The sequence below is a fragment of the Hemicordylus capensis genome, chromosome 1 (genome assembly GCF_027244095.1).
Source record: "Hemicordylus capensis ecotype Gifberg chromosome 1, rHemCap1.1.pri, whole genome shotgun sequence".
NCBI lineage: Eukaryota > Metazoa > Chordata > Lepidosauria > Squamata > Cordylidae > Hemicordylus > Hemicordylus capensis.
The window spans coordinates 85,672,949-85,694,251 of NC_069657.1; the positions used below are offsets into that span (position 1 = coordinate 85,672,949).

Here is a 21,303-nt window from a genome sequence, read left to right on the forward strand (position 1 = left end):
CATCATGTCCCCTATTGCAAAATATGTCATAGTACACAAGGTATGAAACAGCAAGGGGAATGACACACCTAAATCCAGTTTCTTGGGACACACAGCAAGGCAAGAAACTTGGCCTACAATGCAACCCCCATCATGACCACCAAGACTCTCCTAGTTTCGGGATCCTTTGCCTACAAATGTATGGTTGACAATCTGCCTCAATGCCTTGTACTGAAACTTCCTCTTTACCTCACACTTCTGCACCATCCTCTGCTTGAGGCAGCCAGTGAGGTTGTTCCTTCCATCCTGGTCTTCTCCGAACTGCAAGCCCTGCTGGCTGCCATCAGTCCCATCCACGGCCCCTTCCTGTGCTAGAGACTGGCTGAGCTGCAGTCGCAACATCTGGTTCTCTTCTTCCACTTTCTGTACCTGGGATGCCAAGGCCTCACTGTCAAAGTACTGGCTCGGTTGTTCCCCAAAGCAAGGGGAGAGCAGGAGGGAACGTCCATCTACAGAAGAAAGTCCCCAAAGCCATAGTGAGTCAAAATAGCAGAGGATGTTACAGTCAGTAGGCTGATTCTCATAGTGGAAAACTGGGTGTCCTACCCAGCTTCGGGAGCTGTGCTGACTCCCAATTTTCGGGTCATTTGTCAGCAAAAACCTAGGTAGGAGGAGAAGTTCATGTGGGAGGTGGGTGAAGCATCTGATGGCATTTCCTCTCCCCTCAATAATATGCTGGGTAAAAGCACTCGTAGGATGCTTGTAGCCATCAGAACCTGAGCCCACTGCCCACACAATCACTTTCCCCTCCTCCTATCTCAGTTTTTGCTGAGATGACCAAAAAACGTGAGAGCGCCCAGCTCCCAAAGCTAGGTAGGACACTTGTCCTACCCAGTTTCCCACTGTGAGAACTGCCTTAGTGAATCTCTAACATTCACACTTCTAGAAGAATAAGCAGGAAGGGGATCACCCCACATTAACGAAAACTAAAACCAATTAGGTATGCATTTGTTAAATTTTATGGCCTCCTTGATGGATTTCTCCATGACTTCTCTTTGTCACAGAATTTCCCAATTATTGACCTTACTGAAATTTGTATTCCCCCGCTCCCCACCCGAATCTGTTACACCCACTAAAAATTGTGGGGGTCATAAGTCTGCCTCTGGCTTCCCTACTCAAAGTTTTGCTATCACATACAATATTGCCCTAGGGGACCTAAGGGAATAATGTTTTGGAGTCTTCCAAAAATGCCACACCAATTCTGTGGCCCTGGGTATATTATACCATAGTATGAAGGTTGTGCCGTACAGAAGTTCCTTGCTGATGCCAGACAGGGACCACTGATGCCAGATAGGGTGCATGGAACCGGCGGGGGGGGGAGGGTGGCTCAAGCCCGGGGAGGCATACGTTTGATGGCGGGAGAGGGTGCCCTTACCCCTCCCGCCGGCGCTCCATTTTAAAAGTGTCTGTCAGGGCGGCAGCATACCTCCCTGCCGCCCCGTGTCCTCTTCAGCCGGAAGTACCCAACGTGCGTGCGCATGCCAGGCACATGAGCGAGCATGATGTGCATGCGTGCACTTCCTGTTACCTCCGGCTGAAGAGGACGCGGGGCAGCAGGGAGGTGAACTGCCACCCCAACGGACACTTTTTAAATGGAGCACCAGCAGGGGAAACATGTCAGGGGGTAGGTGGGACAAGGGCACCCTCCCCCGCCCTTAAAGGCATGCCCCCACCCCCACCTTCGAACAGGCCAAACGGCCAGTCAGTTGAATCCATCCGGAGGCCCTTAAAAACAGGTTCGTGCACATCCCTAACGCCAGAGGCAGAGGGACAATGTGAACAAGCCCCCTCCTACAAGGATTCCAACTGCCATTATGCCAGATGTCACAGTGGGAAGAACTGAGTGGCAAAAGCAGCTCCTGACTTCCCCAGGCCTGGATGCTATCTGCTCTGCTCCCAGATTAGCCACAGGGGTGATGTTTCTGGAGGAGGCTTTGCTCTTTGCCTGTTGTTACTGCCAAGAGGTGTCTGACCCTCTGGAATGGCCATTAGGCATAGACAAGATGTCTGTTGGTTTGTTCTAGGTGGAAATCTACATTGCAGAAACCTGTTCCCAGTGAAAGTGAAAACAAGATTATTCAAACATGTTTATAAGGCACTGTAAAGACCCAAATGGTGGCAAGTCAGGACATAGGTTTGTCAGATAAAACTGTGTCTTTTGCATCCTATCTGAAGAGGGAACAGCCACCATATGCTGTGCTATGGGGAAATTCAAAGGGGTTTCAGACAGGGAGTAAAGGCCAAGCCCCTCTCAAACACCTTGTAAAGCAATGATGCTTTGCAAATGCATGCCTTTATCCCTTGCCTGTGGGCTTCTCAGGGGCATCGGGTGGGCCACTGAGCAAAACAGGATGCTGGACTGGATGGGCCTTAGGCCTGATCCAGCAGGGCTGTTCTTATATTCAATGGATTCACCATCCTGTGGACAGCAAAAAAAAAGCATTGCCAATCTTGTTACACAGGAGGAGGCCAGGCTTTGCCCAAAGTTTCACCACAAGTCACAGCTGAATGATCACAGCTGAATTCTGGAGTTCCAGTGCTCTGCAGTATCGCCCATTGTCACAGTGCCAATCAGTAGCATGTGGCTTTTCCTCCCAACACCAGCATCTCCCTTCCCATCAGTCACCTCTGCCCTCACTCACAATCCAGATTACCCATAAGGAGGTAAAGCCATGAGATGAGGAGCACCAGCGTCAGTGTGGCAAGCAACAGCTTCAGCCTCCCACGCCAGGGACACAGCATGATGGTGGCAAAGGTCACGTGGGCAAGTCGAGCCTCACCGGAGTCAGCATTCTACACCCTGCAAGGGGAAACCAAAGAAGGTTGCCAACAGCCTTGATCCCCAAAGGCTCTTATTCTACCCCAAAACAGGCACAGAGGAGGGCTGGTCTTGTGGTAGCAAGCATGACTTGTACCCTTAGCTAAGCAGGGTCTGCCCAGGTTGCATTTGAATGGGAGACTTCATGTAGGAGCACTGTCAACATATTCCCCTCAGAGCCACTCTGGGAAGAGCAGAAGGTTTCAAGTTCCCTCCCTGGCATCTCCAAGATAGGGCTGGGAGATATTCCTGCCTGCAACCTTGGAGCTGCTGCCAGTCTATGAAGACAATATTGAGCTAGATGGACCTATGGTCTGACTCAGTATATGGCAGCTTCCTATGTTGTTCCACACCTCATACACTCTGCATGGATGATAGCTCCCTCTATGCCTCCTAAGCAGAGTTCAGCTGTCACATGACTCGAGACACCTCTTCCTCTTTCAGAAGGCCCTCCCAAGCAATGGGGGCCTTCTTTGATCTCCAATAGTCAAAGAGGTGAAAGAGCCTCTGATGTCATACTGGGATTGGCAGGCAGTCAATAAGACTGTGGTCAGACACAGCAACATGGTTATCACATTTGTGGAATCCTGACAATCTTCTCTTGGTTCTACCAGCCAAATAGGGGCAAGGAAAGCAATAAAAATCCTTCTTCCTTTCTCCTCAACTTGGCTGTAAGTGATTTCCTACTGGAACCTGCATCTTGCAAGTAAAGACCCTGACAAAATCTCTTCTGGGTGTTTCATTCTGACTCAGAGAGCAAACAGTCCACTTAAAAGCACATGAGCTATGCAAGCTTGATGCCGCTCCGGAAGCCACAACACCAAGATCCTAGTTCCTTAACACACTGCTAAAGATAATGCACATGGAAGAGTGTTCACCCCTGCAGGGGAGAACACATTGGCCAGTTGTCTACTGCCACATCCATCTTCAAAAAAAAAGTCCCAGGCGATTTCTCAGGATTACAGGAGGATGGAGAGATTCCCCAAGCTCACAACCCCCATCAGTTAAGACAACACTCCTTTGTTCAATAGAGGAAACCTATTAAAGCTTTTGGTGAGAACAGGATTTCCAGCCCAGTGTAACACAGTCGCAGCAAGTGTGGGTCAGTGGATACAATGTTTGGTTTGGAGATATGAGAGGTGCAGATTCAGTCAGCTCACTGAATAGCCTTGGGCAAAACATTCTCTCTCCAACACACACACAGGATTTTTGTACAGGCAAATTGTCTAAAAATTCAAAACACTTCATATTCTGAAAAGCACTAGAGGAGTGATAAAAATAAAGTTTACAATAATAAACAGCTTGACCTCTTAACATTACTAACCACAAGGCTGATGCCAGACAGATTTTAAAAAACAAATAAATCTTGAACAGACCGCAATCATGGCTACGACTCAGCTCCAGGACCTGTTTCCAGTGTCAGGGCTCAGCTCCTGCAATGTGTTAAAATGATAAAAACCTAAAACACCTACAAGAATGTGCAGAGCGACTTCCCCTCATCAGTAAGCTTCATAACAGACACGATCTGAGGACCAAACTACATGCAACACTTGTCATGTATGTTAATTCGTTCCAGGGTGCTGGTTTTCTGATGTAATTAGTGTGGGGGCAAATCTGAATTGAGACTATGATGGGGGCTGGGAGCTTTAATCCTATCTCTCCCACACTATGGTCCCAATCCACATTGCACTCCTTCAACATGCTATTTTACATAAAGAAAAGAAGCTCCCATTGGCCCCAGTAAAAGTTTTAGCTTGTGAAGAGCTGCAGAATCCAGACTGTGGCCACTCTAGGGGGTAGGATTAACCCTTCCTACCCCCATAGCCCTGATCCAGATCACATACATCCCTCCTCCAAAAATGCTATTTACACCAGAAAATAGGAGCATGCTAGGGTGACTCTGGGCCACTCACTTCTCGCTCAGCCTAGCCTACTTCACAGGGTTGTTGTGAGGAGAAGCTTAAGTATGTAGTACACCGCTCTAGGCTCCTTGGAGGAAGAGTGGGATTTTTAAAAAAAAATCTAATTAAAGTTTGACCCTGAGATTAGGGGCTGGGACTTTCCAGACAGGAAAATTTAAACTGCTATATGAAGCAAAGGAGGTGGGGGTGGGATGAGAAACAATTGCTGTTATGCAAGGGACATGTCTCATGTCATCAGAATTTGGCTGCATCCTGGTGGCTCTAGTTTGGGGGGCAGATGTGCTATTTCAGTGCACTTGCTATCAGCCGTATAAAAAGGGACAAGAGAAACTTAAGCCTACCATAGCCATTTGTGAGTCCACATAGCTGGCTAGACAAGCACAAAGCTGTGTAGCCCACAAGGCTTTGCACAATGGCTTTGAGAATGTCTTGAAATAGAGGTAACTTTCGGAGCCACAGGAAGTATCCTGCGGAAATTTTGCTCTACAGCACCAAAAAGAGAGCACAGGAGAGCAGAGATGTGGACGTGCTGTTGGAGGAAACTGGATGCCCATATCAGTGGTACAGACAAACAGAAGGAAATTCAACATCAAAATGAAGAAAGCAAATAAAGTTGTACTCTTCAAAATTCCATCCACTTGAGATGGCTAGGCTCAGGAAGACATATCACTCTTCCCTTCACAGACTGAATCAGCACGGGAGTGGGATGGGGTTGGGGGGACGGAGGGGGCAATGGTGGTATTTCAATTGCTGGGTGTCCATGATCAAAAGTCCTGTGCTGCTTTGATTCCAAATGTGCACCAACATTCAACTGAACTGTGCAATCTTCATCGTATCACAAGCTGGCTGTACTTCAGATGAGTGCAGAGGCATAACTGAGCTGTGAAAACTCCAACTCAGCCCTGCACAATTCCTGGTGCATTTAATGGGTTGGCATCTGTGTAGTATCAGGAGTAGTGCTGGCGCTGGGTCATGCCAAGCTCCATTGTTCCAAATTTGAGAGCACTCCTGCTGCTTCCTGCCATGTTGGCACTTGGGCCAAGGCACACAGCCGTTGATGCTAGCAACTCAATTCCTGTAAATAAACCTGTTTGCTGTGGAATCTAGCCTTACTCAACATACAGTGTAATCCCACCTCAAGCTGAAAAGGACCAAAGAAACATCTTGCTTAGGCAGCCTTCTTTCTATGGTATTAGAAGTACCACTGGAGATTAAGCAGGTTTTCCCTGCATCATACGTCGAGGTAGCCCTTCTATGAATCAAGGTGAGGCAGCTGCCTCAGGTGGCAGGCTTTGAGTGCCATTAAGGATTGACAGAGCAGTTCGACATTTCTAACCCATGAGGCACAAACAGGAAGCTCTCTTGAACAAACCCCACTGAAATAAACTCTATATTAAATGGGGCTTGTGCAGGCAAACATCTGATTGATTGTACTCCATCTGTATATATAGTTCTCTAAGGCATACCCGTCGCTAATCCCAGGCATGGCAGCTCTCGCAAGATTTTACAAGCAAGGGGAGGGGGAGAGGAAGGCAAGAGACCAGTGAGAGAAAGCGGCGGCCAGGACGGCTGCCAGGTGGCGAGAGAAAGCGGCGGCCAGGCCATCCAGCCGGCGAGAACAAACTGGGGCTGAAGAGGGGGGAGAGAATGAACTGGGGCTGAAGGGGGGGGGAGAACGGCTGAAGGGATGGGGGAAGACAGGGAAAACTAGGGGCACAGATGTTCTGTGCCAGGTCAGCTAGCATTAAATAGTGGAATAAGGACGTCATTTGGACTTTTTGCTTCAGGCACTAAAATGTCTTAGGACAGCCCTGATCATATAGAGCTCCTGGAAAGTTTTCCTTCCAATATCCCTTGTCCCCAAGAATGACATGAACAGGCTTGCAATACCCCTGTTCCTTCATTGTCCAGCAGGATCGGAATGAGCAGGTGCTGTGGACTTTCACTATAGATTTCAACTGGTAGGCCCTCGAAAACTTTAGTCAGACAACAACAGAAGCCAATTTTAATGGGTGAGCAATGTTTTAAATCAGTGGCACTGCAAGATAAGATATGCTCTTTTTAAAAAGCCCATTTTGGTTCTATTTTGTTGTCATAATAAAGTAAAATAAAGTTGTGCCATAGAGTCTATGTCGACTCCTAGCAACTACAGAGCCATGTGGTTTTCTTTAGTAGAATACGAGGGGTTTACCATTGCCATCTCCCATGCAGTATGAGATGATGCCTTTCAGCATCTTCCTATATTGCTGCTGCCTGATATAAGAGTTTCCCATAAACATACCAGCAGGGATTCGAACTGGCAACCTCTTGCTTGCTAGGCAAGTTACTTCCACACTGGGCCATTAGGTGGCTTAGCTGTTGTCACAATACAGAATGAAAAAGAAAATACTGAAGTTGGCCTTCTGTTCTAACAATGCGCAGCAAGCTTTTGTTTATTAAATTACAAGTTGCCCTATACTTCTTGTTTTTAAAAGCACCTAAGTTGAGGTTTTGGTCATATGCATAATTTATCCAATTAGTGATTAATCAACTAAATATTCTAAACCAGTTGACAGCCTTCTGTGGGCACCATGAATTTAAATAAAGTGATTTATAAGCCATAAACCAGTGGAATTAGAGCTTGTAGTTAAACCAAAGGTGAGCACTTTGGTGTACAAAAACATGGAAAATATAGAAACCTTATATCGGAACTGGTCCAAAAGGACAACACAAAAATCCAGTAATCTAGACCTGGAAGCAACTAATGGCTGTATTTGGCCTTTCCCCCCACTGCCTGGCAAGCATTGGAGGGAAATAAGTCTCTCATGTGATTCTTCTAGCTTAGCACCCCACTGTTCACAAAGCTATTCCTTAAGCCTTGCAGTTTCCAATGTGCCTACTGCATTCCTCAGAGACCTGTGAGGTAATTACCAACCAGACAGAGGCTCCATTTAGGCTGAAGGGTCACTGGCCAAACCAACTGGAAAACACATTCATGACCGTTCCCTGTTCTTCCTCATTTCCCTGCTCACCAGAGTGCAAAGACATCGACATCTGTACCTCCCCATTAACTCTGTCCCCAAAGAAACCCCAGGCCAGACAGTTTCATGTGGTTCCATATCTTGTTTTACTTAACACACAAGGAAATGAAAAAACCAAGGAGCCTTTGCTACCCGCATGCTACAACAGGGGGCAAGACAAGGCAAGGCAAGCAGGAAGAACATGGGTAGACACCTGCCACGATCTGTTTGAGAGGGAGAAACAAGAGCTGCTGCTGCTTCAGAATGAAAGCTGTGCCTGTCCCTCCCACAGCATTCACAGAGCCCACTCCAAGACTAATAGAGCTGCTGCTCCAGATCAGAGGTGGGCCACCTCAGTTCTCCAACTGTTGCTGAACTACAACTCCCATTACCCCCAACCACAATTTATTGTGGCTGGGGATGGTGGGAATTGTAGTTCTACAACAGCAGGACAACCCACGGCTGCCTATTCCTGCTCCAGATAGTCTTTTTGAGATGAAAGCTCAGCTTTTCTTGCAACGTGCACCGCAGACAGGTACATGGAGACCAGAAACAAATGGGTGAGAGGTAGTAGCGGGAGGAGTCTCCCAGACTCCCATTCTGTGCCTAGTTCAACTCCCTTCAGGGTCATTTGGTCAGTGCTGGATTTAGACACAAACTAAGTGAGCTACAGCTTACAGAATCACATTATGAGGAGCCTCGGAAGACAAAAAGAAGATTACAACAATGACTAAATTACAAGTTTCAAATACTGTGTTTTCATTTAAAGGTATTTCAAATTCAAATAGGCTTGTTGCAAGATGACTGTTTTGGTCAGATGATTAGCTTTTAATTGCATCTTTGTCAATTACAAATATAACTTTATTTCTGTTTTCATTGTCCCTTTTTGTTTGAACTACACACACACACACACACACACGTGTGTGTGTGTGGGTGGTGGCTATAGGGCCTTTTAAGCTTGATATAGTTTAGGGCCTCCTCATGTCATAATCCATTTGGTCCATCCCCTCCTCTATATCAACAGGAATTGAGATTCAGCGATTAACATCTGAGTTGGTGGTGTTTGATGCACTTCAACCCCCAGCAGGCATAATTCACACTATATATGCCAAGTATTACTTTGAAGCTTCTTTCCACCAAGACCTCTTTATTTGCACAACAAATAAAATAATCCACCAGACTTTACAGATTAAGAAAGCAAAACAATTTCAGTGTGAAATACACCATCTTCAGTTCCTAGATACAGACTAAGTATCTCAGCTCCTTCCCATGAGATAAGCAACAGGTGGGGGAGAAAAAACATAGGGGAACATTACAGCTGTAAAGGACAGAATGACTTTGAACCTTTCCAATAAGAGCACCGTGTTTCTAAACCTGTGGTTTTAAAGCGGTATTCCAGAAGTCCTAGGGTTCCTTGGAAGTTTGTCAGTTTGTCATATGCCCCCGTTTCTGGTGGCATTTCACCACCCACTTGAAACTTTTTTATTTAGACAAGTTCTATGCCCGCATGTTGGTGACTCTTTGCTGGCTTTCTTCTGTTACAGTTCTTCTGGTTTGTTGCAGTTGTATCAGTCATACAATTGTTTGCTTATGTTTTATTTTTGCTATTGTGCTTTTAAATTTTTGTTCCTCACGGGGGTGGGAAGAGAAATTATACAAGGTACCCAGGGAACCAGGCTGGCAGGATGTTTGTAACCTCCCTGGCAAAGCCCTTCTGCATTGGTCTAACCTCACAGCTTCGGAGAAAGGGCAAAGAAAATTGTTCCCTATGCTAGATGCTTCATACCTGATCATTGCTCCTTGCAGCCTACATGGGGCAGCATACTATAATGCCAAAGGCCATGTATTTAGTTGCCTTTCTCTACTCCAGTCTTTCAGCACACTGAGATCCCTTGCAGAAGGCTTGTCCTACTCAGAATTGTGGCCAAACCCAAAAACCTACCAGAATGCACATCTGATGCTCACGCATCCATTCAGGATGGTGAACTGACACAGCACACAGATTAAGTTTCCTTTTACTCCCAACATGATTAATCTTAGAATACGAGGGCAGAGGACATTGCTCTCTACATTGTCACAACTGTGGAGCAGTTTATGTGAATATGCATGAAAGGAATTCGGTAATGTAAATGCTGACATACATAAGTTGTTGCTGTCCTCAGTGAGGGAGAAGAGCTAGTCCGTCAAGCTTTCCCCCCCATCTGTGAGGAGTGACTATCAGTCCTAAGCTTAAGTATGTGAACATGAAATAAAATACCTATTCTTCCCCAGTTTATTCTTGCTTACACTTTCCTCCCCTTACTTTGCTGTCTCGTGTGTGTCCCATTTTGGATACTGAGCCCACTGGACCTATTTTTTCATTTCTTGTAAAGGGTCACGTACACAATGGACTATATAAATAATTAACATAGTAATAAACATTGCAGGTGGTTTTCTAACAGTTTTGCAACATCCATTCATGTCATTCCTGGACAACTGATGGAGTGCTGGATCCATGCATGAATTATACATAACAGCTGGAGGCTATTCAAGCAGCAGCAACCTCTCTTTAGTCATATGACTAAACTGGACTGGATTTCAAACTTCTCTCCCACACAGAGCTCTTGAGCCTATTGATCTGCAGAATATTCTGTGAGCCTTGAGGGGTTTCTTGGGGAGGACAGAAGAGAGAAAAGGGAACTACTTTCCAAATTCTTTCTAATGATTCCTCAATAAGCAGCATGCAGAGCTGCTGTTCAAACAAATAACAAAGCCCATCACACAGTGGGTGACTGATCCACTGTGACAACTGCAACCCCTGCCCGACAGTGGACCCCTGCAGTGCCCAGATGCAAATGCAGTTAATGCTTGCACATCCAAAAAACACAAAACATGATGAAACCAGCCTCCAGGAGCCTTTAAGTGGGGCTGCCTTGATATAGGTCAGGACAGCACACTTTACCTTTACAGTATTGCCATCATTATTTCCTCCACCAAACCTGTGAAAACAGCTCCTACACAGGGGGCAACAAGAGTCTCTGCAGTCCCCAGGTTCACACTTTCCAGTTTCTAATCTCTTTCTCCCTTGAGGGCACAAATTGCTGGAATCCTGCATCATTCCAGTCAAATCACAGTGCTAGCTGAATGCACTGCTTTAAGAACTAGGCAGGAGAATACCTGCAGACTGCACCTTTCTGCCCTGTCCATATCTCAGCAAAGAGAAAATGGCAGGGGGGAAACTACCTTTCATAGGCCTTGGACCAAATTGTCACTGGATACTGTACAACTGACTGCTTATGAAGAAGGCTAGGAAAAATGTTCCTAATCCCTAGATACTAGCATCGATTATTATTATTTTTAGACAACTGTTGGAAGTTCCCACGCCCCAACATAGGATTTGGGGCAGCCAGATGTTAAGGTTCCCAGGATATTCGCAGCAATTCTGCTCCAAACGCCCAACCTGAGTGCAGGAAAGCCAGCAATGCCACTTGGTGGCCTGATCCCTGCCCGGATAAGGACATGAAAGGGCAGCAGCGACTAGATCGCCAGACCACGCGGCGGTGTGTCCTTCACGGGCTGGTAAACAGAGCTGCTCGGAATGGGACGAACTCTTTTCTCTTCATCGCCGCTAGGAACCGACTCCTTGACGTGGGTGGGAGGCTTCGAGTTAAAACCAAGGGGGAAAGTTTCACTCGCCCTGGAAAGGTGTCGAAGCTTCATGGAAGGGCGAAAAGGAGGCAACCAACGACCCAGGAGAGCTCTGCAAACTTCCCAGCTGGGCAAGTCGCCCCCCCCCCCCCGCGCGCCCTTCTCCACAACCCTGAGAGGGGAACGGCGGGGCAGAAGCAAGCCAGAGGCTTCAACTCCCCAAAGCGGGGAAACTTGTTAAGAGGGCGAGCCAGAGTTCTGGTTCAGAGCCCCCTTCCCAGGCGCTCGCCTCCTCACTTGCCGCCGCCGCCGCTCACCTCACCCTTGCTGCAGGCGGGGCTCACAGCAGCCCGAGGGGCCTTACCTGGCTTTGCCTTCTCGCCGGCCCAGTCTGCGCGCAGCCCCCTCGGCAGCTCTCCGCGGTTCCTCTCCCCCTCGCACTCACACACACGCCTCCCTCTGGCACCAGCCGCCACTTTCTGCTTTTCTAATTCCCGGAGCCGAGCCCTCCCCACCCCGGAAGGAGAAGAACAAAGCCCGACGGCAGGCGCCACAAAAGAAAGGTTAGCGGCACTTTCCGCTCCATCAGCGCTGAGCCACAGCAACGCCGGCCAAGGGGGTCAGGGACCTGCCCGGCCCGCCCCGTTCGCCACCGAGGGCCTCCCTCCCGCTGCTGACTTGACTCAGCTGAGCTGACCCTTCCTCCCCCTCCTGAAAATGGAGGCGAGACAGAACAACCTGGCGTCGGAGCGCCAGGCTGTCCCCTGCCAAAGGCGGCTGCTGCGCTGCCAACAGGGGGGCTATAACTGTATTTGGCTTTGGAAGAGTGCTGCTGCCTCAGCCGACAGAGGGCAGCGTTGCCTACCCAAGCAGCAGCGCTCCGACAGAGCGGGGTAAGCCCAGCACAGCACTCCGGCGGGGCCAGCGAGCAGCAGAGGGGCGCGAGTGGTAACAACCGATCAGACCAGCACAGGACGTGAGCCTAGCTCGGGAGAGGGACTCCTAGGAGCACACACTCGCGCACCCCGAACAAGACATCCTGCTATTTGCAGAACTGCACGATCGGACAGTTCGGACTTTCGCTTAAACAGGGGGAAAGCAGCCTCTGCAGTCAGTCTCCTACTAGGGCCCACCAAGTCCCACCACTTAATCGAGACAGCCAGGTAGGCGATCATTGCTGCTCATCTTCACTCTCCAGGATGTTTAGGTAGCCACCCCGAAAAGTGCCCAGCCCAGCTGTTGCTTCACTTACAGATCTACTACTTACACCGCGGGTTCCCAGTCCTAAAAAGCCACTTCCTCTCTAAAGTTTTATAGCCCATACTCAAGACCACCCAGTTCTCTTTACCTACTAAGCACCGTCTAGTACTCGCAGTCGGGCTGATTAACAGCTCAACCCGAACCATGTTTGCTCAAGAAGTTAGTCTCACTTAGTTCCAATGGGATTGGCACCCCGGCCTGCTTACGACTGCAGGCTGCATTCCTAAAGTAGATCCTACTGGAATTGGGTTGAGGTTATTGCGATTGGGTTGAGGTTATTGCACCCGGTCGGCGCAGACGTGCTTCTTCCCATGCATGCCTACAAAGGAAAGTGCGAGCGTTTATCTGTGGCTGTGCAAACAAAGGTGCGAAGCTCCAAATTCTAAACTCTCACTTCTGCCACTTCACACGTGCCTGCCCTCCCCTCCTCCAGCAAAGCCACGGAGGCGGACAACCTTTTCCAAAGTAACTAGGGGGCTCCAACCACCCCCTCCCTGCCTTTCCTTGAAATAAACGGCCCGAGGGCCCTCATTCAAGCAGGGAGACCCCACCCCCAAAAGGTACTGAGAGCGCATCCGTGATCTCTCTTTAGTTTCATCCGGCAGACGGACTGCACGGCAACGCGAAGAGGTGCCTGCCGCCCACTCGAGGCCCCTGGGGGAGAGGTAGGCGGGCGGAGGTCGGCGCTGAGCAGCCTGCTGGAATGCCAGCTATGCAGAGGCTGCCTGTACCTGCTGCTGCTGCCCCTGTTCGTGGCCCCTGGGGTGGAAGAAAGCGTCTCTCCAGGACCCACCGAAAAACTAGAATGGCCCAGAAAGAGCGCGAGGAGGAGGAGGAGACCTCCCCCCTCCCCGCCATATACCTCTCCCTCCCTTCTCCGGTGCAAGCAGGCGCAGACCCGCCAGCTCAGCACACGCCCTAGATTTGCCGGCGCGCCCGACTAGGCCTGTGCAGGCGCAGCAAGCCAACGAAATGTCTGCCCCAAGGCTACAGATTGACTTCTACGACAAAACTGCAGCTACGCAAGCCGTAGGGCGTTTCGGTTGCTTTGCAGGCCGTCTGTTAATGGCTTGGGATGCGCCTGCAGACAGGAGCGGGCCGTGGCAGTGCATCCTTTACAGCCAGACTTCCAAGGCGCCGAAGCGCGCACTACTTGGAGCAAGCTCCCGTGAACACAGTGGTGGGACTCTTAGGCCTGTTTGGCCGAAGTGGCCAAGTCCTGAAGCAGCAGAACTTCACGTGCTTCCTCCTTGTGCTTTTGTCTTCCCGCTGTATGATGACGACTGCATTTTTATTACTTTTTTATTAATGTTGTGAGCCACCTTGAAGGGTTTTTTGGGTGGGGGTTTACAGAACCGAAAGGTATGGTAGAAACCCTTTAACAAACATAACAGACGCTTTCATTTCAGAGTGCAGGTGCTGGAGGATTGCATTTCTGCAGGAAGATAATTCGTACAGGAGGAAAATGTTCAAAAATGGCCTTCCCCCACCTGCAACCTGAAGTGGTTAGAATCCATTCTATTTGTTCGGAATTCTAGCACCTGATTCTGCTACATGTGAAGACCAGGCCTTACTTGCAAGTGCATGTGTAGGGCTTGGCCCCATGTCTGGCCTTGGCAGTTACAGGAGAGCAAAGTAGCAGGAAGAGTTTGACATAAAATGTAAGTTGTCATCAAACATTGGCAATAATGATCCAGGAAGGGACACAGCTGTCTGTGAAAGTCAAAGCTTGTACAGAATCTTTATCTATATATTTAATTCTCTTAAGCATACCTGTCGCTAATCCCATGTGTGGCAGCTCTCGCAAGAGTTTGCAAGCAGCTGCCTGGATAGGGACGGGATGGGGGAGAAAACAGTGGGGGGGGGCACGACTGGCTGTGAGGAGGCAGCGGTGGACCAGCCCAGTCGCTGGGAGCAGGAGGAGGCGGCGGTAGGCTGGCTCAGCCACGAGGAGGCGGCAGTGGGCTGTCCCGGCCACTGGGAGGAGGCAGTCACTGCCTGGAGGGGGTGGGTGAAGGTGGTGGCCCACCAGCCAGATAGCACGGAGGAGAGAAGAAGCAGGCTGGCCAGCCCGCCATCTAGAAAGTGTGGGGGGCAGAAGTGGACTGGCCAGAAAGCCGGGCATGCTGCAGGGGGGGGGGACAGGCCGTGACGGTGGGCCAGCCAGAGGCACAGATGCTCTGCGCCTGGCCCAGCTAGTAGAAAAATATTCCTTGAACTTCTGCTTTCATGAAGAAACTTTACAAGAATATAAACTGAGAGGAATGGAGAATGCTGGACTCTTAGAATCACATATTAAGAAACCATGCTAACCCCTTCCTTGTCAGCATGGTTGGGACCTGCTAAGTCCCACACCGCAGCAGAGGGCCCACTTCAGACGCCTGGAAGGACAGCAGCCTCGGTTGCTGCCGCCTGTTTACCTTCCGTCTCCACGTATGAAGCCAGTAAGAAGAGAGCAAAGGAGCAATAGCAGCAGCCTCCATTGACCTTGATCTCTTCCTCTGGGCTAAGGTAGAAATTAGGCCCAGTGGAAGAAGGCAATCAAATGGGCAGCAGTGACAACTGCGGGGGGGGCAGCAGGGAGCACTGAAGACATCTTGCCCTCCTTGCCAGAGCTGCAGCTGGAACTGCTCCAAGGGTGTAGTCATAAACTTACATTTTATTACTCCACTCTTCAGCCAAAAATGGGCTCCCAGAGTGACTTACATAAAACAATACATATATTTACATGTGCACCTATAGACATATGTGGGAGCGCTTTAGCAGCAGTGGAGAAATGGTTGACTAACAAGCAGAAGGTTGCTGGTTCGAATCCCTGCTGGTATGGTTCCCAGACTATGAGAAACAACTGTATTGGGCAGCAGCGATATAGGAAAATGCTGAAAGGCATCATCTCATACTGAGCAGAAGGAGGCAATAGTAAAACCCTCCTGTATTCTAGGGATGTGCAAACAGGTTTGACGTTGAACCTGTTCAGTTTGACGGTTCGGGGTCGAACCGAACTATCCCGTTTGGTCTGACCTCGGACTGAATACCCCCCAACTGTTTGGGGGTTCACGGACCTGAAAAAAATTTTTTTTTTCAAACTTACCCCCTTCAGGGTAGTTGTTTGAGGCGGCGGAGGTGTCTGCGGAGGTTCCCCCCTTCCTCCGCCGGCCTCCCGTGCAACCCAAACTGGCCAGCTCTTCGGCCAGCTTTGGGCCTTCCCCCTCTGGCGCGGTGGCCATTTTGGAGGCCACCGCGTCTGCCAATTGGCCTCTGTGTGGCCTGGGTCACATACAGGCCAACTGCAGGCATGACGGCCTCTAAAATGGCCACCATTTTACAGGGGATGGTTCGGTTTGACCCTGAACCATCAAACTGAATAGGTTCGATGTCAAACCTGTTTGCACATCCCTAGAATACAGGAGGAATAAGGGGTAAGTTTTTAAAATATATATTTTAAAAAAATATTCGTGAACCCCCCTGAACCGGGGGTTTCAAGAGGGTGCCGGACCGAACTGGTCCGGTTTGAGTCCGGTCCAGACTCAAACTGAACCAGCCCGTTCCATGCACACCCCTACTGTATTCTACCAAAAGAAAACCACAGGGCTCTATGGGCGCCAGGAGTCAAAATCGACTTGACGGCACACATTACTTTACAGTAAAACCAGTATCACTGGCAGACCATGACTCCAGTGTCATTTTTGTCTGAGGGTTTCATTGCCAATGTTATTTATATGCACATTGATAAAGGCAACCAAACATCCATGTATGGATGTACACACAGAAGGGTGCATGTTCTTTCACACACTCAAATGGCAAATGCTTTCCTCTCCAACCCACTATTACAGCATTTTTTAAACTGGATGTGTCGCAGCCTGTGCTGATCAACACCAACACAGAAGCAATGACTAGGGCAGGGATTCTCAACGTTGGGTCTCCAGATGTTATTGGATTTCAACTCCCATAATCCCCAACCAAAGGCCACTGGGGCTAGGGATTATGGGAGTTGAAGTCCACTAACATCTGGGGACCCAACATTGAGAATCCCTGGACTAGGGCATGCAAGACCGAGCCTTTCTGACCCATGTTATATTTGGGGATGGGCCCGGACCGGTCCGGAGACCATTGTAAAGGCCTCCGGACCGGTCCAGACCTGGGCAGTCCGGTTCGGGTGGGTGGGTAGCTTTAAGAGTGGCGGGAGGGTTTACTTACCCCTCCCGCCGCTTTCCTGCTCTGGCGCCGTAATTGTAGGAGTAATTGGGGCGGCAGGATACCTCCCTGCCGCCCCTTCCCCGCTGTTGCTGTTAAAAACTCCCAGGAGTCCTTTGCGTGCGCACACATTGTGCGCACGCTTCACGTCTCTGTGACGTGTGTGCGTGCAAAGGACTCCTGGGAGTTTTATACAGCAACAGCGGGGAAGGGGCGGCAGGGAGGTATCCTGCCGCCCCAATTACTCCTACAATTACGTCGCCAGAACGAGAAAGCAGCGGGAGGGGTAAGTAAACCCTCCTGCTGCTCTTAAAGCTACCCCCCACCCCAGTGCCAGACCGCAGTTTGACGGTTCCGTGCACACCCCTAGTTATATTATCACCTCCCCATGAGCCTCTCATGTGTCAGACAAAATACCAGGCAGACAGACACTGACACAACCCACAGAGAGAGAAATAGGAGCTATAGGGAAAAGTGTGAGGGACCAGATAAAAGGAGTCTGAAGTTCCCTAACCCTGCACTACTCACACAACCCAAAATTTGTCAGAGAAAAACACTGATTTTTTTTGTTACCCTGCAAAATATTATTGGCTCTTTTTGTTTTTTCCTCTTCTTAACAGCTCCTTGCTTGTCTTGGACAAACTTTGCTAGCAGTAAGAGGAGGGGTTTCCTAATAATGGCATTCTTTGTTACTATTAAGAGGATATAGATAAGACTGTTCACAGCATGTTATTGTTTTTGCTGGCCTACAGCTACTAGTCTCTCACCATACTTTATGTATGCTGTATATCCTAATGGCATTCAGCCAAGGAGGACAGGTAGCTTTTTGATTAACGGTTTAAACTCAGTACTTATTTCCCCTTTACCCTTATGGTACCCAAGAGTCCACAATATACACAGGCCAGCCCCGAATCTTTTCCCAGTTCTAAAAGTGTTTTGTCCATCCATGTCTATTTACAGAGCCAGACAGGCTTAGGTGTTCTCCCCTGTTCAATCCAATATGCAGTGAATGGTTATGAAGGACATACATAGCGCCATTTTATTATTTTGTGCTGCTATAACCTCCCTCTCTTTTCTTCCTCACACAAAGAGGGGTTTGTATTTGGGTTTTGGAGCAGAAGCTTGAGATAAAGCAGTTTGGAAACTGTATACCAAATACCAGACTGTATTCATTCAACCATTCAGTCCTATGGAGCATTAGGCTAGTGTCCTCCTTGCAAGGCCCAGAAGCCAGTGGCAGCTCCCATCAGCCCTAAGGTTTATCGGGCCTGTGCAAAGCTTCAGCCCAAGCCAAACATGCTACACTGCCCTGTCTCCTACACGATGCAGAGGTGACTTTCCCCCAAATTGCCGTGCTAGGTTTTTCTTAGTAGGAGAGGGGGTGGCTGCCTGAATGAAATGGAGCCTTTTGATAACCAGTGATATGTGGGAAGATACACACAGAGCCCTGGGAAGTGTAACCCTGCCCCCCACTTTTTCGAGAGCTCTATGGCTGGGGCTTGACAGGGCTTTGCTTCTCTAAAAGCCACCCCCAACACACACAGCTGGCAAAAGCACAATGCTGCACAGAAGTCAATGTAGTGGGAAATGGGTTTTGCATTGATTTTTATTTTTTGTTTTGCCAAAATGGCTCTTGCTTGGAAATTAGTGGAGATCACTGTGTTAGGCACTCCTGCTTTCCCGGGGCTTAGACATAACTTGCCTAGCTTTCCATAAGATTTTTTTAAACTGCATATAGAAGGAAGAGGGGTAGGGGTATTAGAGGTCCCTGTGATTTCTCTCAGAAAGAGAATTATGGTTCTGGCATCTGTTGGCTGTCCCTTAGCACCTAACCCCATAAATCCTGCAGGGGCAGCACCATCAAGAAATAGGCCGTGTTATATATGAACTCACAAGTCAGGGGGCATAAACAAAGCCTCAGTTCCTACCACTGCAAGTACCAAACACTAGAGTACTGCCTCAGTGATTCAATAATTTATTAGGGTAGGTTATTTTTTATAGTATAGATTCATCTCATTCAGTGAGAAAATAGTAGGGAATGTGCCAAATTGTGAGCACCTCCCTTTAAAATCAAGGACTTAAACAGCCCCTTTAAAGTGGAGGAAGGCAGTTCCGTACCTGCTCCTCCACTTGCTGCCTTCCTGGCACTCTCCCCAGCTATTATTATTATTATTATTATTATTATTATTATTATTTTACATTTTATATCCTGGTCTTCCTCCAAGGAGCCCAGAGCAGTGTACTACATACTTGAGTTTCTCTGTCACAACAACCCTGTGAAGTAGGTTAGGCTGAGAGAGAAATGACTGGCCCAGAGTCACCCAGCTAGTTTCAGGGCTGAATGGGGATTTGATCTGCGGGGGGAGTACCAGGAAGGCAGCAAGCGGAGGAGCAGCAGGTACAGACCTGTTTTCCTCCACTTCAAAGGGGCTGTGTAAGCCCTCAATTTTAAAGGGAGGTGCTCGTGATTCAGCATGTCCCTAGAAAACAGGCTTTTCTTCAGTGCCATTAACTCTTCTTCCTTTTTAAAGAACATTAATTTACCTCTCTACATTCTGCCTTTTTCTCTATATTTGGGATACCAACAAAGTATACAGGTCCTTTCACTTAAAATTACACTGTTCTGTAAATTACCATCTACAATGATAGCTCTACAGGGAGGTAGCAACACGTGTTTTGAGTATAGCGTATTTTGCTTTTTCTTAGACTAAAATGGTAGAGTTATCAATGCAAATAGGCATGGCTGCCAGGGCAGTCCTCAATCAGAGAAAGTGCCACCTCTCTCCTTAAAAGCAGCAGTGCACCCCCTGTACTAGTCTCTTTACCCTGTTTTCTTCCTCCCTGGCAGCCACACTGTGTGCACATGATACATGGCTGCTGGATTGCCTTTGTGCATATACATGTGTGTATACATAACACTGGCAATGAGATCCCCAGACATGAATGCCTCTGGAGTCATTATATTAATTATTCTGTAGCTGTTAAAGTGCCCCCACATGTAGCTATAGATTCACGTGTGAGCATATATATTTTTCGTGAAGTGATCAGTGAAGCAGCAAGAATAGGAAGCACAGAAGCAGTTTTCTCATTCAGTTTTATAGCTTTTAAAAGGGACAGGCTTAATCTCTGTTGGGGATTCTGGTAAGCCTATAAATATCTAAAGCAGGGATACCTAACTCAAATGCTCAGGTGGGCTAAAACCAAACTATGGCTTGACAGCAGAGGGCTGAAGTCCATTTTCAGCACATTATATATTAGAATTATTAATGAAAGGAAATAGGCTCTTTCCCTGCTCAGTCAGTGGGGCACCTAAAGCCAGCCACCGCAAAATGCCAAGTGCTTTCAGACCAGAGGAGCATCTTCAGCACTAGTCTCCACTCTAACCCAAGGACGACTATGCCTGGAAACAAGCCTCTTGCAACCAGAGTGTGGGGGAAGTGGTGGACAGACACCCATTTGGTGCGCAAAAAGGGCCCTGGGGTACACCTAGGAAAGCAGCAAGTTTGAGAGAGCCTGCTCCCAGGAAGCAGCATTCCATCTTCATAACCTCTGGCCCAGGGGCAAGGTCAGCCATGTAGATGGGGGACATCAGGTCTCAAGCAGACAACTGCATTGAGCCACTGCTACTTATTAGCGGGACAAAGCAAGAAAGAGCTCTTCATGATTCCTGCTGTGGCTGCAGGATATTCCTATCTGCAGGCAAGGGGGGGGGAGTCCCATGGGCCAAATCCAGCCCCTGGGCCTCATGTTGTGCAAGCCTGATTTAAAGCCTATCAACAAGCTTTGTCACATGTATTTTACTGACTTTACACAAGATGAAGACTTTACAGTTTAGAAGAAAACTCTATGAAGGGTAAAGACACATTCACACATGGAATATTCAAGTAGCAGTCATGAAATCTAGATATAGATGGGGAGTGTTCACATGATTAGAAGAAGGTACACCATGGGTTAAATCCTAGATTCAAGAGGCACGCATGCTCCCAATTTCTAGTCCTGTGAGCCCAGAAACATTTGGTGATTCTGGGTTAGCACCATGCTAATCCAACATTACTGAAAATTACTGGGTTCACAACTGGAAATCAGAAGTGTGCACACCACGTAAGTCTAGGATTCGACATTTACTGGACATTCTTCCAATTGTGTGGACCAGCCCATAGACAGAGACTTCACAACATACAAGATCAAGCTGGCCCTAAGTAAGATGTCCAAGGACAGGGTGTAGACTGTAGCACTTTATCAGGATGTCCAAATGCCTGGGCCAAGGCCTGCTTCCAGCCCTAGTCAGGATGTAACATCTCTCTCCCATCCCCATACACTCCGTGTGCCACCATGAACAGGGCTGCCCGATCTTATCCTTAGCTGGGCTCCTGTGCTAGTTACTGGTGTTGCAGAGGCAAGTTAGGCAGGTGCCCTACTGCACTGCAATGGAGGCAAATTCCAC

At 48.5% G+C, this 21,303-nt stretch overlaps 1 protein-coding gene and 1 long non-coding RNA gene across 17 annotated transcripts in view; one reads left to right on the plus strand and one right to left on the minus strand.

The window, feature by feature from the left end:
* Positions 1-21,303, minus strand: part of LARGE2 (LARGE xylosyl- and glucuronyltransferase 2) — a 96,044-nt gene that overhangs the window by 46,804 nt on the left and 27,937 nt on the right. For 8 of the 16 annotated variants that reach the window (XM_053285516.1, XM_053285514.1, XM_053285512.1 and 5 more), the window contains 2 exons: positions 2,682-2,839; positions 229-488 (listed from right to left, as the gene is read on the minus strand). In XM_053285516.1, the coding sequence (XP_053141491.1) occupies positions 229-488; positions 2,682-2,781 (360 nt within the window). In that variant the 5' untranslated portion in view covers positions 2,782-2,839. Of the gene's footprint in view, positions 1-228; positions 489-2,681; positions 2,840-4,233; positions 4,254-11,769; positions 12,116-12,270; positions 12,304-12,753; positions 12,830-13,396; positions 13,419-21,303 lie in introns of those variants that run through there. The other 8 variants (XM_053285527.1, XM_053285524.1, XM_053285520.1 and 5 more) reach the window with 8 other exon arrangements.
* Positions 12,186-14,437, plus strand: LOC128340440 (uncharacterized). Its single transcript, XR_008313720.1, has 2 exons — positions 12,186-12,568; positions 14,075-14,437. It is a non-coding gene; the product is annotated as an uncharacterized LOC128340440 (long non-coding RNA).